General features: G+C 44.7%; 2 protein-coding genes across 4 annotated transcripts in view; one reads left to right on the top strand and one right to left on the bottom strand.

Annotated features, from left to right (window-relative positions):
* Positions 1–16661, bottom strand: part of LOC308569663 (GTPase IMAP family member 7-like) — a 162793-nt gene that overhangs the window by 39336 nt on the left and 106796 nt on the right. The window lies entirely within an intron of this gene.
* On the top strand, positions 6883–12611 carry LOC308569700 (GTPase IMAP family member 9-like). The gene is made up of 4 exons (XM_081163946.1): positions 6883–7110; positions 9312–9376; positions 10676–11901; positions 12474–12611. Exons 2-3 carry the CDS (start codon positions 9337–9339, stop codon positions 11326–11328), a joined length of 693 nt encoding a protein of 230 aa, XP_081020072.1. The 5' UTR covers positions 6883–7110; positions 9312–9336; the 3' UTR covers positions 11329–11901; positions 12474–12611.

Here is a 16661-nt window from a genome sequence, read left to right on the forward strand (position 1 = left end):
AATTGTGTGCAGGCAAAGGGTTAAACACTGGCTTCTCTGTATTCTGAATACCTCCCTCCCAAAACCATTTTTCTTCCTCTTTTCAAAATTTCTTTATGGACACTCATTCACGCTTATTTGGGACTTAACTCAGTCAGTGGTCGGCGTCACACGTTGAAAGAACAGTAAAGGTACATGACTTCCTTTGAGGAATGCTGGGAACTGTAGTTCACCTCCTAGAGAGCAACAATCCCAGACACCCTTCACAGACTCCAGTTCCCAGAATTCTCTGTGGGGAATCATGCAACTTAAATATACTGTATGCAGTCAGCCCCAGTCACCTATTTGTTAAGTGGAAATAATTATGGTTTGCCACCCAGATCAGAATCCTTCCCATTAACAAGTGGGGATTTCGATCTGTACTTGCTAGGGCACAGCGATATCTGGTTTTCATCACTGCAATGCATCACCAGCTAAACATTGAAATATATTTATATATCACAATGTCTGAAATAAGGATGGAGCTATATAGATGTGAACAGATGTCTGGTTTTCAACATGGCGATATATCACCAGCTAAACACCATGATATACCGATATATCACAATGTCTGATGGATGGATGGAGCTGTGTAGAGGCACTGACTGGCTTCAGGGTTTTCCCCACATTGTGGTTTCTGCATAGCACACACGCATCATGATTTGCAATAAACTGCTAGGTCAAATATTATGAAACCGATATCACGATACGGACTTCAAACCAGTTTTGGATGATATATTGTCCAGCCCTAGTACTGGCTTTGATAAGGTTCATACATGTGAGGTCGTTTTCCTTGTCTGTGTGCGTGGAACAGTTTCATATGTGCTTCTATTGTTACGTTTGTCCTGTTCAGTTGGTTTGACATGTAATTCAGAAATGGAATGAACTGATGCAATCAATCATCAATCAATCAATCAAATCTTTATTACGGCCATAGACCTGAATAAGTAGGGTGGAGTGCAATCATTTAGAATCTGTAAAACGTTTTGGAAAGCTAAAAAGTATTAAAAGAGAAGGTGTATCTAAAAGACTATAAGAATCTAAAAGAAACTAAAAGAGGGGTTAGGAGCATTAAACGGATGTGGAGGAGCATAAAAGATTAGTATATAAAAGACTACAACTATCAGTTAAGAGAGCACTATCATGTGAGTGTTCATTAAATCTAGTTTGTGGTGCAGGTCATCATCCGATGGATCTTGAGCGCTGCTGTGCAGAACCAGGCAACGTTGTATGTTGTAGCAGGGTTGGGCTCTGACAGCAGCAGGGAGGCATAAAATTGTCTTGTGCACCTTGGAGTACTTGTGGTGTAATGGGGAGATGAGGCTAATACTAATGTCTCTGTAATATAGGAAGTGGAGAAGCACATGCTCTATTGTTTCTGTTTGTCCAGAGTCACAGGGGCATTGCAACTGATACAATGGCAAATAAAATACTAAGCAGGTGATTCTTAGGACATTGCACCCAGACAATCCGGTTTGTTCATTAGTTTATTTGTTTTTCTCCTGGCACCTCATAAGAAGCTGGTGGGCTGGCTTTAAAAATCCCCAGCTTTGCTAAAGGGGAGATACTGAGAGAAATGATTACAATGGTAATGTAACAGGTAAAGCACTGCACTACACACACATATGAAGATAAATACTTTTCTGTAGCTGACACCCTTGCGAGCTTTCCCTTCCCCCTCTCCCTTGGCCCTTTTCCTGCAGATGTAAGATCCAAGCGCTGCCTCCATGATGGGCGTCTCCAGGTATGGCCTTGCATTCCCCTCGACCATCTCCAGGACCATCTCCATCAGCTCAGAGACCTGGTCCTCCCGTTCTCCTAATGCCGCCCTGTTATTAAAAGCACAGAAGCGCCCCCCGCATTCTTGGACCAGCTTCCGGACAGCCTCGTTATCTGACTGCATCACGTAATCCCGCAAGGAGTTGCCTTCTAAGGCTTCTTTGCGGGTGAACAAGAGGATGGTGTGCTTCATGGCCTCTGTCCCAAACATCTCCCGGACTCGCTGGGCTGCCTCCTCGTCCTCCGCGGTGAAGCGGCCCACCTGGGTCACAAACACGAGCGCGTGAGGGCCAGGCTGAGAGAGGTCAAGGCAGCGCTTGGTCTCCTGGTCCAGCCTTTCATCACAATCTCCGGTGCCCAAAATATCCGCTGTGTCAATCACAGACACAGGATGGCCTCTCCAAGTGCAGGACGCCCTTTGGCAGGACAAGGTGGTTGTCCTGGCCTGAAGTTTCGAATCAAAGAGCTTCTGGCCAAGGATGCTGTTTCCTGTGGCACTTTTGCCGCCTCCAGTCTTGCCCACAAGGACGATCCTCAGTTCTCTCCTATTTCCTGCGGGTTTTGAAAGACAGCAAAGAGCTGGTCAGCAAAAATATCATAGAATCACAGAATCATAGAATCATAGAATCATAGAGTTGGAAGAGACCACAAGGGCCATCGAGTCCAACCCCCTGCCAAGCAGGAAACACCATCAGAGCACTCCTGACATATGGTTGTCAAGCCTCTGCTTAAAGACCTCCAAAGGAGGAGACTCCACCACACTCCTTGGCAGCAAATTCCACTGTCGAACAGGTCTTACTGTCAGGAAGTTCTTCCTAATGTTTAGGTGGAATCTTCTTTCTTGTAGTTTGGATCCATTGCTCCGTGTCCGCTTCTCTGGAGCAGCAGAAAACAACCTTTCTCCCTCCTCTATGTGACATCCTTTTCTATATTTGAACATGGCTATCATATCACCCCTTAACCTCCTCTTCTCCAGGCTAAACATGGCCAGCTCCCTTAGCCGTTCCTCATAAGGCATCGTTTCCAGGCCTTTGACCATTTTGGTTGCCCTCCTCTGGACACGTTCCTGTTTGTCAGTGTCCTTCTTGAACTGTGGTGCCCAGAACTGGACACAGTACTCCAGGTGTGGTCTGACCAGAGCAGAATACAGTGGCACTATTACTTCCCTTGATCTAGATGCTATACTCCTATTGATGCAGCCCAGAATTGCATTGGCTTTTTTAGCTGCCGCGTCACACTGTTGGCTCATGTCAAGTTTGTGGTCAACCAAGACTCCTAGATCCTTTTCACATGTACTGCTCTCAAGCCAGGTGTCCCCCATCTTGTATTTGTGCCTCTCATTTTTTTTGCCCAAGTGCAATACTTTACATTTCTCCCTGTTAAAATTCATCTTGTTTGTTTTTGCCCAGTTCTCTAATCTGTCAAGGTCGTTTTGAAGTGTGATCCTGTGCTCTGGGGTGTTAGCCACCCCTCCCAGTTTGGTGTCATCTGCAAATTTGATCAGGATGCCCTTGAGTCCATCATCCAAGTCGTTGATAAAGATGTTGAATAAGACCGGGCCCAAGACAGAACCCTGTGGCACCCCACTAGTCACGCTTTTCCAGGATGAAGAGGAACCATTGATGAGCACCCTTTGGGTTTGGTCAGTCAGCCAGTTACAAATCCACTGAGTGGTAGCATAGTCAAGACCACATTTTACCAGCTTCTTTACAAGAATATCATGGGGCACCTTGTCAAATGCCTTGCTGAAATCAAGGTAGGCTACATCCACTGCGTTCCCTTCATCTACCAGGCTTGTAATTCTGTCAAAAAACGAGATCAGGTTAGTCTGACATGACTTATTTTTCAGAAATCCATGCTGACTATTGGTGATCACAGCATTCCTTTCTAGGTGCTCACAGACTGTTTGCTTAATGATCTGCTCCAGAATCTTCCCTGGTATTGATGTCAGACTGACTGGGCGGTAATTATTTGGGTCCTCTCTTTTCCCCTTTTTGAAAATAGGGACAACATTTGCCCTCCTCCAGTTTGCCGGGACTACGCCTGTTCTCCAGGAATTCTCAAAGATGACTGCCAGTGGTTCTGAGATCACATCTGCCAGTTCTTTTAATACTCTTGGATGCAGTTCATCTGGCCCTGGAGACTTGAATACATCTAAACTAGCCAAGTATTCTTGTACTATCTCCTTAGTTATTCTGGGCTGTGTTTCCTTTGCTGAATCATTTGCTCCAAATTCTTCAGGTCGGGCATTGTTTTCTTTATCGGAGAAGACTGAGGCAAAGAAGGCATTGAGGAGTTCAGCCCTTTCTGTGTCCCCTGTTTGCATTTCACCATCTTCTCCTCTGAGTGACCCCACTGTTTCTTTGTTCTTCCTTTTGCTACGAACATACCCATAAAAGCCTTTTTTGTTGCTTTTAACCTCTCTAGCAAGCCTGAGTTCATTCTGTGCTTTAGCTTTTCTGACTTTGTGTCTACACGTGCTGGCTATTTGTTTGAATTCCTCTTTGGTGGTTTCCCCCCTTTTCCATTTTTTGTACACATCCTTTTTTAATCTTAACTCAGTTAAAAGTTCTTTAGATAGCCACCCTGGCTTCTTTAAGCACCTTCCATGTTTCCGTCTCATTGGTATTGCCTGACGTGCTTTTACTATCTCCCTCTTAACAAACTCCCAGCCATCATGAACTCCCTTTCCTTTTAGTATTACTGTCCATGGGATCTCACCCAGCACTTCCCTAAGTTTTATGAAGTCGGCTTTCTTAAAGTCAAGAAATTGAGTCCTAGTATGCTTGGCTGCTCCTTTCCGCTGTATAGTAAACTTCAGAAGAGCATGATCACTCGCGCCTAATGATCCTTCCACTTCTACCCCACTAACCAGGTCATCAACATTGGTTAGCACCAGATCTAAAATGGCTGTTCCTCTTGTTGCTTCTCCCACTTTCTGGACAATGAAGTTGTCTGCAAGGCCAGTGAGGAATCTGTTTGACCTTATGCTCTTGGCTGAGTTTGACATCCAACAAATATCCGGGTACTTGAAGTCCCCCATTACTACTATCTCCCTTCCTTTTGCATGCTTGGCCATCTGTTCCAGGAAGGCATCATCTATGTCCTCCGTTTGGCTTGGGGATCTATAGTAAACTCCCACAATGAGGTCACTGTTATTCTTCTCTCCCTTAATTTTGACCCAAATGCTCTCACTTTGGCTTTGAGGTTCTAAATCTTGGATCTCTTCACAGGTATACACCTCCCTGACATATAACGCCACTCCTCCTCCTTTCTTGTCTGGTCTGTTTCTCTGAAATAGATTGTATCCCTCCATTATTACATTCCAATCGTGGGACTTATCCCACCAGGTATCAGTGATGCCTATTATGTCATATTTAGTTTGCTGTACCAAGAGCTCAAGCTCATCTTGTTTATTTCCCATGCTTTGCGCATTAGTGTACAGACATTGAAGTCCATTAATCATTCCCCCGTGTCTCTTATTTAAGGATTTTTTCCCCCTCCCACCACTAGGTCTGCGTGCTGTTTGCTCCATTTGGTCTATGACATTTGGATGATCATCTTAATCAACTGATGGACTCCTACCTTCAGGAGCACTGTCTCCCTCCCCCACATTATTCAGTTTAAAGCCCTCCTGATGAGGTTTCTGAGATTTTTGGCAAAAATATTTCTCCCAACCGTTGTGAGGTGCAGCCCATCGCTTGCCAGAAGTCCATCTTCAAGAAACTGCAGTCCGTGATCTAAGAATCCAAACCGTTCCTGTTTACACCATTTACGAAGCCAGCTGTTCACTTCCACTATTTTTCCCTCTCTCCCTGCGCCACGTCGTTCAACTGGGAGGACAGATGAGATGACAATTTGTGCATTTAATTGCTTCAATTTCCTGCCCAGAGCTATCTGGAGGCTATTGCTTGCAGTGTCATTGGTTCCCACATGAACCAAGAGGAAGGGGTATTTGTCAGTGGGTTTTATGATTCCTTGCAGTCGTTCAGTTACATCTTGGATCTTAGCCCCGGGGAGACAGCACACTTCCCGAGACATCTTGTCAGGCCCACAGATCACTGCTTCTGTTCCCCTCAGTAGGGAATCCCCTATCACCACTACATGCCTCCTCTTAGGTTTGGTCGGGGTTCTTCCGTGAGCGGTCCGTTCCAAGGTCGCCTGCACATTCCCTGAGGACTGACTTTGCTGCTCGTCTTCATATACCTGATCGACTGAAATGAGGGAGAGATCCTCAAATGGAGTCTGTTCTTCGTCTCCCATGCTAGGGGAGAGGACTTCAAAGCGATTGTGTATTTCTAAACAATCAGAGCGAACCCTGGGCCTCCTACTTCTTTGAGTCACGTTTCTCCATATATCTGGCACCTGTGTTGGTGAACTAGCCTCCTTCTCAGGGGTGTCCCCTGTCTCCTCCTTGGTGGAGACGGTGTGCTCTGTTGCTTCCAAGAAGAGCTCCAGCTCTCTAATTCTTTGGAGCGTAGCTACACGTTCCTCCAGTTGCTGGACTTTGTCTTTTAAGAGGGCAATCAACATGCAATTGCTGCAGGTAAAGCTGCCTGCAACCTTTGGCAAGATGGCAAACATGGCGCAGGAACCGCAGGCAACTGCAGCTGTTCCCTCCCCTTCCATCTTGAGATCGTGTCGTTGGGGGTGGCTACAGAGGTCCTCCATCATAAAAAGCATGAAGACAGGACAAATAACTCCCCCCAAAAAAACCTAGGTCTCCCCCAACAAACGTTTGAGACTAGCTCCCCTAAATCTAAAAGATGGATCAAACTTGCACAGGGAGAGCAGCTAATCAGCCACAAAGAAACACACACACAAGAAAACCCTTTTGCTCCTCCTTCAGCTGCTGCCCTGCAAACTCTGATAAGCTCCTCCCACAGCTAATCACCTGACTCAACAGAAGCCCTGCCCCCTCTGACCTTTGCACAGGGAGAGTAGCTAATCAGCCACAAACACACACACAAGAAAACCCACAAACACACACACAAGAAAACCCCTAGCTGCTGAGAATCACAAGTGTGGATGAGGCCATTGTGCTTACGTCTTGCTTGTGAGCTCCCTGTCGGGGCTCTTTTGATGGTCTTTTGGTCCCCTTTTACAGATGGGTAACTGGATAAATCAAGTGAGAAGAAAAGACTTTCACTTTCCATATGTCCAACATTCGGCTATTACTGTGCACTCAAAACCTGCGTCAGACTCAGAGCTCTGAGAGGAACGGGGAGAGTCAGAGGCTGCCAGAAGTTGCAGAGAGAAACAGCCAGACCAGCAACACCTGCAGGCTGAGAAAACTGCCCAGCAGAAGTCAAGGTAGTGAAAACTGTTCTGGTGGAATTAAGCAGAGGTGCGGATCCCTCCTGCAGGAGGAAATGGAGGGTGGGGTGGGGGGAATATTTTGCAAATTCCACAATGCGCCTTCTGCACTTAGTTTTTAAGGGGCGGTTGGTGGTTGGAGGCAAAGTCTGCCCTTCTGGGTGATGCTCTAAAAGGGAGGGGAAAAGGGGGGGCACAATCCATGCCAAGGATTCTCCCCTTTCTCTTTTTATATACTTTTTATTAAATTTTCTGTGTTACAATTGAAAATACTCATTTTACATCCTTAAAATAGCAATGACTTCCCTTCTTCTCTTTCCATGGTTCATTTTACATCTCATAAATCCCTGCATATTTTACAAAAACTATACCAATCAGTATTCCATTATTGCATCCATCCAGACTTATTTACACTGCTGAATTTATCTTAATGCTGCCAGTGTTTTCAGCTGTGCACAATTATTTTCCATATATTCAATAAACATTTTCTAATCTTCTTTAAACACATTTTCTTCTTGTTCTCTTATTCTATATCTTGAGTCTGCAAGCTGCGCATATTCAGTCAACTTCAGTTGCCGTTCTTCCTTGGTTGGGACCTCGCTCATTTTCCCTTTTGGGGCTAACAAAACACGGGCCGCAGTAGTAACATACATAAATAACCTTTTCTGACACCTGGGAATTTCAGTCTGAATTATCCCCAACAGAAAGGACTCGTCTTTTGTTTCCCAGTCTAATAACAGATTATACATTTTAAACAAAAGTTTCTCTTTGTTTCATAGAAGTTCTTTCTTTGAGTTGTGAGCTTTGGTCCGAAAAACCATTCTTCCTATCTACTTTAAACATTTCATGTGACAGATGGTATTGCAACCAATCTGTAATATGGCTCCTTACATTTTCCATTGATTTCAACATTCCTTGTTTTGCTGGAGTGAACATGCAAGGGAATGTTTGGTTCAGCCAGTCGAAACTTCCTGTTCCTCCTGGTCTGGATCATCCTTCCTTGCATGTGACTAGTGGGTGGGCGTGACCTTTCCAGACCTGGTAAAAGGCCAAGTCACCTGCCACCTTTCTCTTTCCTCCCCTTTTTGTCCTGCCTGCTTCCTGCCTCACCTGGACTGGACTGCTGGCTGCCATAGCAGTTCCCCAGGTCATCTCCCATATGGGGTAAACCTGTTTGTACGTGTTTGTAACTATAAGCCTTAAGCCTGCCTTCAGGGATCACACTGTGCTCAGCCAGATCATAAAACTACTTTTCGTTTCTTATGAATAAGACTGTGGTGTCTTTATTCTTTTAGGAGGGATTCAAGGGGTCTTACCAGGAAAATATTAGAACACATTTCAGTCTGGGCAAGCCGGACTGAATTGCTTATTGTCTTAAGAAATTCGCATGAGTTTGCAACCAGCTGCGTCAGAAGCGGACTGCAGTCTGCTAAGTGAAGAAACTTGCTAGCACAAGTTAGGAAGGATATTAATAAACAATATATTCTCTCCTGCCTCCCTGAACATTCCCACAAGACCATCTAGTCCAACCCCCACAACGCAGGAATCACATCTAAAGAATCCATGACCGATGGCCACCCAGACTGTTTAAAAACCCACAAGGAAGGAGATTGCACCGCCTTCTGAGGGAGTCTGTTTACCACCAAACAGTTCCTGCCTTCAGAAAGTTCCTCTCAGACTTAGTCAGAATCTCCTTTTTTGTAAATCAAATCCCCTGGTTCGGGTCCTGCCCTCCGGAGAAATAGAAAACAAGCTTGCTCCCTCTTCGGTGTGGCTAGACTGTAGAAGGGGCGTTCTCAGGCGAAGTCATTCAGTTTAGAGTTTGATTTGTAGCCATGTTTACCCAGAACTGAGCTTATCTGCAGTCGTTCTTGCCTTGTACAGCAAGTGGGAATGGAAGGACCTCTAAGTTTTGGTTTTTCCAGTTTCTATGGTTCCCTTTTGGACTTAGATCCCTCACAAGGAGTTCATTTGTTTTCACTGGAGCCAAGGTAGAGGGCCAGCAACCTTTATCTCATTGAATGTTGCTTCCTTAGCTACCAGTCTTAAGTATCAGAGAGGACCAATTTACGTATTCCCCAAACTTTGTTTTTGACTAAGGACTCCAGTAGCAGGAAAGTCCCAGGAGAGAAACTGAGTTTCCAACACTGAGAGTCCCCCAGGAGTTCTGCAAATGACTTTTGGTGTTTTGAATGCAGGATTTCTGGACCGCTGTGAACCTTGATGGCAGCGTATCTTTCTGCAACAGGCAGCATGGCCAAAGGTGAGTCTTTTCCTGATATTGACCATCCTGAGGTAGCAAAGCAAATGCTGCATGGTTTGCTTATGACTTCAAGGTGGCCACAAACAGGTCTTCTCCTTGGATCATGCTGAGGGTAGAAACTGTGCTCAGGGTGCCCACTGGAAAGAAACACCACAACACATTTCCTGTGCGCCCTCAACTGGCAAGAGAAATAGGGGTAGGAAATTTCCCTTGTACGGTGGAACCTCGGTTTTCGAACGTAATCCGTTCCAGAAGACCGTTTGAGTCTTGAAATGTTTGAAAACTGAAAACTCAATACCGAAGCCTCAACACAATATGGAAACTCAAAATGGAAGCTGCGCGTCATGTTCAACTTCCGAAAAGTGTTTGAAAACCGAAGCATTTCCTTCCGGGTTTACGGCGTCCAAGTTCCGAAATGCTTGTCAACGGAGACGTTCAAAAACAGAGGTTCCACTGTAGCTTCAATAGAATCACAGCACTGCAAAGTTGGAAGGGACCCCAAGGGTCTAATAATAATAATAATAATAATAATAATAATAATAATAATAATAATAATAATAATAATAATAATAATATTACTTATACCCTGCCCATTTGGCCGGGGGTCCCCAGCCACCTTCTAAAAGTCAGGTAAAGGTAAAGGTACTCCTGACCATTAGGTCCAGTCGTGGACGACTCTGGAGTTGCATGTACATCTCACTCTATAGGCTGAGGGAGCCAGCGTTTGTCCGCAGACACGCAGACAGCTTCTGGGTCATGTGGCCAGCATGACTAAGCCACTTCTGGCGAACCAGAGCAGCGCACAGAAACGCCGTTTACCTTCCCGCTGGAGCGGTACCTATTTTTCTACTTGCACTTTGACGTGCTTTCGAACTGCTGTTGGCAGGAGCAGGGACCGAGTGATGGGAGCTCACCCTGTTGTGGGGATTCGAACCGCCCACTTTCTGATTGGCAAGCTCAAGAGGCTCAGTGGTTTAGACCACAGCACCACCGGCGTCCCTAAAAGTCAGGTAGTTGTTTATTAATCTAGTCTGATCCCCTGCAATGCAGGAATCGCAACTACCGCACGCATGGCACATGGCTAGCCAACCTCTGCTTAAAAACCTCCACGGAAGGAAAGTCTGATGCTCTTGGCACCAGAAAGTTCTTCTTGGCATTTAGTCAGAATCGCCTTTCTTGTAAAACAAATTAGGTAACTAATAAGTAGCACACCTATGAAACATTTGTAAGACTTTTTGTGTGTGTGTGTGTTAGTCTCAGGAACTTTGCTGACATGGTATTTTTTTATCTCTTATTTAGCCAGAACAGACAAAGAATTGAGAATTCTGCTCATTGGCAAAACTGGATCTGGGAAGAGCGCAACAGGAAACACCATCCTGGGGGCTGAGAAATTTAGAAGCACATCCAATATTGATTCAACAACCAAGGACTGCGAAGGAAGAGAAGCCACTGTAGATGGCAGGACAATTGTTGTTGTTGACACACCTGGGTTCTTTGATACAGCATATAAGAAACGCTTCACACGAGAAGAGTTGAAGAAGTGCATTGATATGGTCTCTCCTGGAGCTCATGCCATCCTTGTCGTGATAAAAGCAGGAAAGATCACAAAGGAGGACCAGGAAACATTTCAGCTCGTGAAAAGGCTCTTCAAGAATGAAGGAAAGAACTATCTGATTCTTTTATTCACCTATAAAGATGAGTTAGATAAGAATCATGTAACTATAAATGAGTTCATACGAGGCGCTGAGGGGCACCTGAAGGATCTCATTGAGATGTCCGAAGGACGATTGATTGCTTTTAACAATGTGGCTGATGAAGAAGAAAAGCGGAATCAGGTGAAGGAGCTCATTGAGATGATTGATGGCTTGGTGGCACTCAATGGCAGAACACCACTGTACACCGAAGAACAATTCAAAAAGGACAGCTCTAGCTCTTGCTGTAACATTTTGTAATATCGGCAGTGAGGAGTCGGGAATCAAGGATGGAGATATGTTTGCCCACCACCGCTTTCTTTTCTTTTCTTAATAATAATTTTTATTAGTTTTCAATTACTATCCAATAATAGCCTCATTATAACAATGCCAATTTATAATACAATTATTAATACCAATCATTCAAATACTGGGTCATACAATTTAGATAGTGCCCCCCCCCCGTATGCTAGAATTGATGGCTTGATTATTTTCTTTATTTCTGCATTCCAAAATCTTATTACTTTCCATTACTTTCCCTTATACAACAACTGCAATATTAATAACTGTCAGTTTGCATTTTCTTAGTGCAGAAAGATCTTTCCTATTCTATTTAATTCAAGAAGGTTCTGGAAGCTTCTCTGTGTGAAATAAACAAGCAGAAGGTTCCTGATGTTTGGGTTATTCCTTCAGAGAAGCTGAGTCCAGCTGCCTTAAACTGGTTCTGTTTTCTTTTCTTTCTATAAAAGTTGAGGCCAGAAGGAGCCTGAGATTCTCTTTCTCTTTCTCTTCCTTCTAGTGTGCTGTTCTGTACATAGTATGCTTAGTGTGAAGGTTTAGACTTACAGATAGGTAGCCGTGTTGGTCTGCCATAGTCAAAATAAAAAAATTCCTTCCAGTAGCACCTTAAAGACCAACTAAGTTAGTTCTTGGTATGAGCTTTCGTGTGCATGCACACTTCTTCAGATACACTGAAACAGAAGTTGCCAGATCCTTCTATATAGTGAGAAGGTGGGGAGGGGTATTACTCAGAAGGGTGGTGGGAATGGGAGATTGGCAGATAGCTGAGATGAGCCTGTTGACGACTCTTAACGACTGCAATAGGTCTTACAGGAAAAGGCAAGGGGTGAGAAGGTGAGAAATGGCTTAGTCATGTATAATGAGATAAGAATCCAATGTCTCTGTTCAGACCAGGTCTCTCCATGGTTTTAAGTTTGGTAATGAGTTGCAATTCAGCAGCTTAGACTGGAAAGAGTGGTACCTTCTCACCCCTTGCCTTTTCCTGTAAGACCTATTAGAAGGATCTGGCAACTTCTGTTTCAGTGTATCTGAAGAAGTGTGCATGCACACGAAAGCTCATACCAAGAACTAACTTAGTTGGTCTTTAAGGTGCTACTGGAAGGAAGGTTTAGACTTGTTATAGGTTATTGTAAGTTGAAGTCTGCAAGTGGATTTCTTATTGACTGTGCCAATCCTCAATGTGTTGGATTTGTGACCATGATGCTCATCTGCCTTCAGTAGCAGTAAAGGTCTGCTGGATGAAATATTCATTGTCTCTGGTCTATTTTTGGGGGAATCCTGCAACATGTTTAAGTTTTTAGTCTGCTAACTATGCACTGGAATTTCTCTGGATCAATATTGGGTAGAATTCCAACACAAACTTCTATTTGTGTTGACTAAATGATTTATTAAACTACAAGTGAGGAACTCAAATTATATCCTTGTTCTTGCTGTGTGTGGGAATTATTTTGTCCCTGGTGTTTCTTCCTGTCCTCGTAAGATGTTATGTCTTTCTTTCCCTGGTTGTTGCTGTTATCCATCATATCAGATTGTTGTTTCTGAAATTTCTCCATCGCTCCATCCCGTGCTTTGTTGTTTTGCAACTTTTAACAACAGCTGAAAAATCACTCTGTCCCAATAAATGACCTGTTTTCACCATTGTGCATTTATTTGGAATGCAAATGTTTCATTTCTCCTGTTCCGTTTAATTTTCCCTTTAATCTTTTCATTAGGCTTTTCAGTATTGATACACTGAAGCAAAAGCAAAAACAAATTGTGGAAATATTCAAATAAAAATGACATTATAAATACCAACCCAGCCACTTTACTTATGGTTCTTGGGCTTAATAGATTATTCAATTTAAAGAAATGATATTAATCTTATTTCTTTTTCTTTTTAAAGATTCTTACAACATAATACAATATCATGTAAACATTGAGTCAAACATCCCACTCTAGCCCAGAAGGCAGAGTTTAGGAAATGCATAAAAAATAACTCCCAAATAACACAGGTGAGTTCCTACCACAGACAACTGTTTGCACGGAAGGCAAGACACAATTTATGCTAACCCTGGCTGTTCTTTAAAGTCAAGGAAGTCTTGCTTTCATTTTTAGCTGTGCACATAATAAAGTTGTACAGATCGGTTGCAAAGAGTCTTTGTGCTTCAAACCTTGTGCCAATTTTATTTTGTTAGCCCCTCCCCCCCCAAGTGTGATTTGTCATCCTTCATTGTACCACAAAGGCTCACACCTTTCCTTGAGTTTGTATACATACTTAAGGCATACTCCACAAGTGTCCTGGGAAAACTGGGACATCCTGTTTTTCTCTGGTGAGGGAACAGTGGCCATTTTGGTTGTTGTGATCTCACACAATTTCACAGCACAATTCCCCTCCCCCAATAAAGTGCTTTTTTCAGGGCTGCGATCTTGCCTTAAAATGCACATTTTGGGGTGCCGTGCCCCAAAAAGTGCTTTAATGGGGGGGCACAGTGTGAAATCACGCGAGATCACAGCGACCAAAATAGCCAACATGCTCTCTCGATAAAAAACAGGGAGATGGCATCCCAGATTTTGGCTCTGAAGTGTTGGAGGGTATCCTTAAGATACATATGTAAGAGGCTTCTTGTCTGTAATTACATTTTGGGAATAATTCATATTCTTGTGTAGCTGCATTGTTTTATACTTTCTGGGTGTCCCATGATCATATTACAAATCAAGCACAGCTAGTCGTTGCCCCTTTTCCTTTTTCAAAGTATTTCTTTTCTGATGTTGTGGGGGGACCCCAAGGGCCTCAAAAGACAGTTCTATCGCTTTATGAAACTGCTGAGAAAGCCTTTACTCTCAGCGCAAGAACACAAGTTGCTATACACGCAGGTTCACAGCACACGCAATACAAAGCACAATAGCTGTTGCAACAAAATGTATTTATGCGAAGGCCACGCAGGCACGGTGAATTAAAGCTATGTCAGCGAATGGCGCGCTAAAGTGAAATGTATCTAAATGAGTTTTTGGTTAACAACAGCTAGTTTGCTTCCTTGAATGAGGGAATGAGAAATGTTTCTATGCATATGATTGGAGGAAATTTTGATGCTTTGTGTAAGAAACCTGTAAGTAACCTCCCCCCCCCCCGGTGTTTGGGGGGTGGGGTTCAGTCTTTGTGGAAGTGATTCTGCTGAACCTACTGCTTGGAAAGTAATAAAATCGTTGGACTCTGATCTCCTCCTGGCTCCTGAGTTTTATTGGCAAGACCCAGGAACTACAGTGGTACCTCGGATTAAGAACTTAATTCATTCTGGAGGTCCGTTCTTAACCTGAAACTGTTCTTAACCTGAGGTACCACTTTAAATAATGGGGCCTCCTGCTGCCACCGTGCCGCCAGACCACGATTTCTGTTCTCATCCTGAAGCACAGTTCTTAACCTGAAGCACTATTTCTGGGTTAGCGGAGTCTGTAACCTGAAGCATATGTACCCCAAGGTACCACTGTACAGCATGTTTGCCTGCAACAATGTGAACAATTTTTTCTTCTGAAAGTCTAGCCCAGAGTAAACAGTTTCAGAACCACTGCAATAGACCTGCTTCTATCTTCCTGACAGCCCCTCCCCACTCTGGTCCCCTCGCCCCAAAACCTGTGGCAATCTGGGTCTGTCTCCGCCTGACTTGACCAAAGCTCATTGACCACGGGATGCCTGCCTGCAGGGACTTGCCCAGAAAAACAAAGAATCATGGAATGGCAGAGTTGGAAGGGACCCCAAGGGCCATCTAGTCCAACCCCTGCAATGAAGGACTCTTCCCCCCAAAGTGGGGCTTGAACCCACGTCCCTGAGATCTCTACCAACTGAGCTATCCTAGTAAGCCCTCGCCTTGCTCTGTGCTGGACCCAAACTGGGGAAGCAAGATTCATTTATTTTTAATTTTTTTATTCAAAATTAAAACAAAACATATTATCCAGAAACATATCATCCTTATCCCCCCCCCCATTTTTCCTCCTTCCCCCTACCATCCCACACAACCCCCACCCCACCCCACCCCACCCGGCTTCCCTCAGTTCCAGTCTTTGATTTCTCTAAGAATGCTGTTTTCTGCATGTTACACAGTTGTAGAGATCCTCAAACTATTTAGCTGATGGTTATCAATAAAAAGTTTGTGAATGTTTATTCAAAGCCAGCCAAGGAGTCCAGTTCGCTTTCTTGCGTCTTCAAATACTTTGTAAAGGGTTCCCATTCATCTTCAAATCACCGTTATCCTTGTCCCGTAGCTTATATGTCAGTTTTGCCAGTTCTGCATAGCGAGAACTGGAAGCAAGATTTATTGGGGTGTTCATACTGCAAGCCTCTCCACCCTATGCTCAGGTTGCATTTGTGGCTGGGACCACACAGTGGCGTAGCTAGCTGCTTGGGCGCCCGGAGCAGAGCACGCTGCGTGGAGCCTCTGCGGAGTCTGCCTGGTGGATGCAAGCCCCACGCTGCCATTTTGGGCAGCGTGGAGCCTGCAGGTGCTCACGCCACCACGCCACTCCCAGGAGAGACGCGTGCCTCAGGGGCGCTGCCGGCCAGGCCCCGCGGTAAGTGCCGCCCCCACGGTGTGCCATCACCCCCCTCAGTGATGACACCCGGGGCCGTCTGCACCCACCGCACCCCCCTTCCTACGCCACTGGAACCACATATCCTAAGAGCAGCAGAGTCTCCAATCGCCTCTGAATGCCACTGTTTGGGAATCACAGGTGAGGAGCGTGTGGCTGTGACAGGATGCAAGACTAGGTGAGTCCCTGGCCAGATCCAAATATTGGGCTCGTCTTACATAGTGGCTCCTAGATCCTGTTCATCACTTCTAGGAAATCTGACCCCCCTTTTTCCACAGTGTCGGACTCACACACAAGCAAACAGAGGTCTTCCTTCGCCCAAGGCCACATTCTACACTCTTCTAGGCTTCTTTGGTTTGGTAAATAGCTTTGTTGCAGAGTCATGTGAATCCGTATCACTGCAAGAGGGAGAAAAACTGAGCACGGCTTTTAAGCCATGTAGGTTGAGAAGAACACAGGAAGTTGCTTTTGGGTGAGGCAGGAAGAAAGCCAGATGTGATTACACATTGCTTTTGGTGCAGCCTTGGGAAATCAACTTGACATGGCCAGAGCATTTTCAAGAAAGGCAGCCAGAGCCTTTCACGGATAGCAGCCCCCTCTCTGCACAGCCCCCCACGCCCCCGTTTTCTGGTCACGTTTTTAAATAGTGGGTACTATTGGTTCTTATTTCAAGCCATTGAAGGCAATTGCTCTAGAGCAGTGGTGGTGAACCTTTGGCACTCAGAGCCCCCAGT

This window comes from Podarcis bocagei (assembly GCF_964188305.1).
Source record: "Podarcis bocagei genome assembly, chromosome: 12".
NCBI classification, from domain to species: domain Eukaryota; kingdom Metazoa; phylum Chordata; class Lepidosauria; order Squamata; family Lacertidae; genus Podarcis; species Podarcis bocagei.

Coding starts and splice junctions, on each gene's coding strand:
- LOC308569700 (XM_081163946.1), top strand. CDS start 9,337: ATGGCAGCGTATCTTTCTGCAACAGGCAGCATGGCCAAAG. Junction 9,377..10,675: donor AACAGGCAGCATGGCCAAAG/GTGAGTCTTTTC, acceptor TCTCTTATTTAG/CCAGAACAGACAAAGAATTG.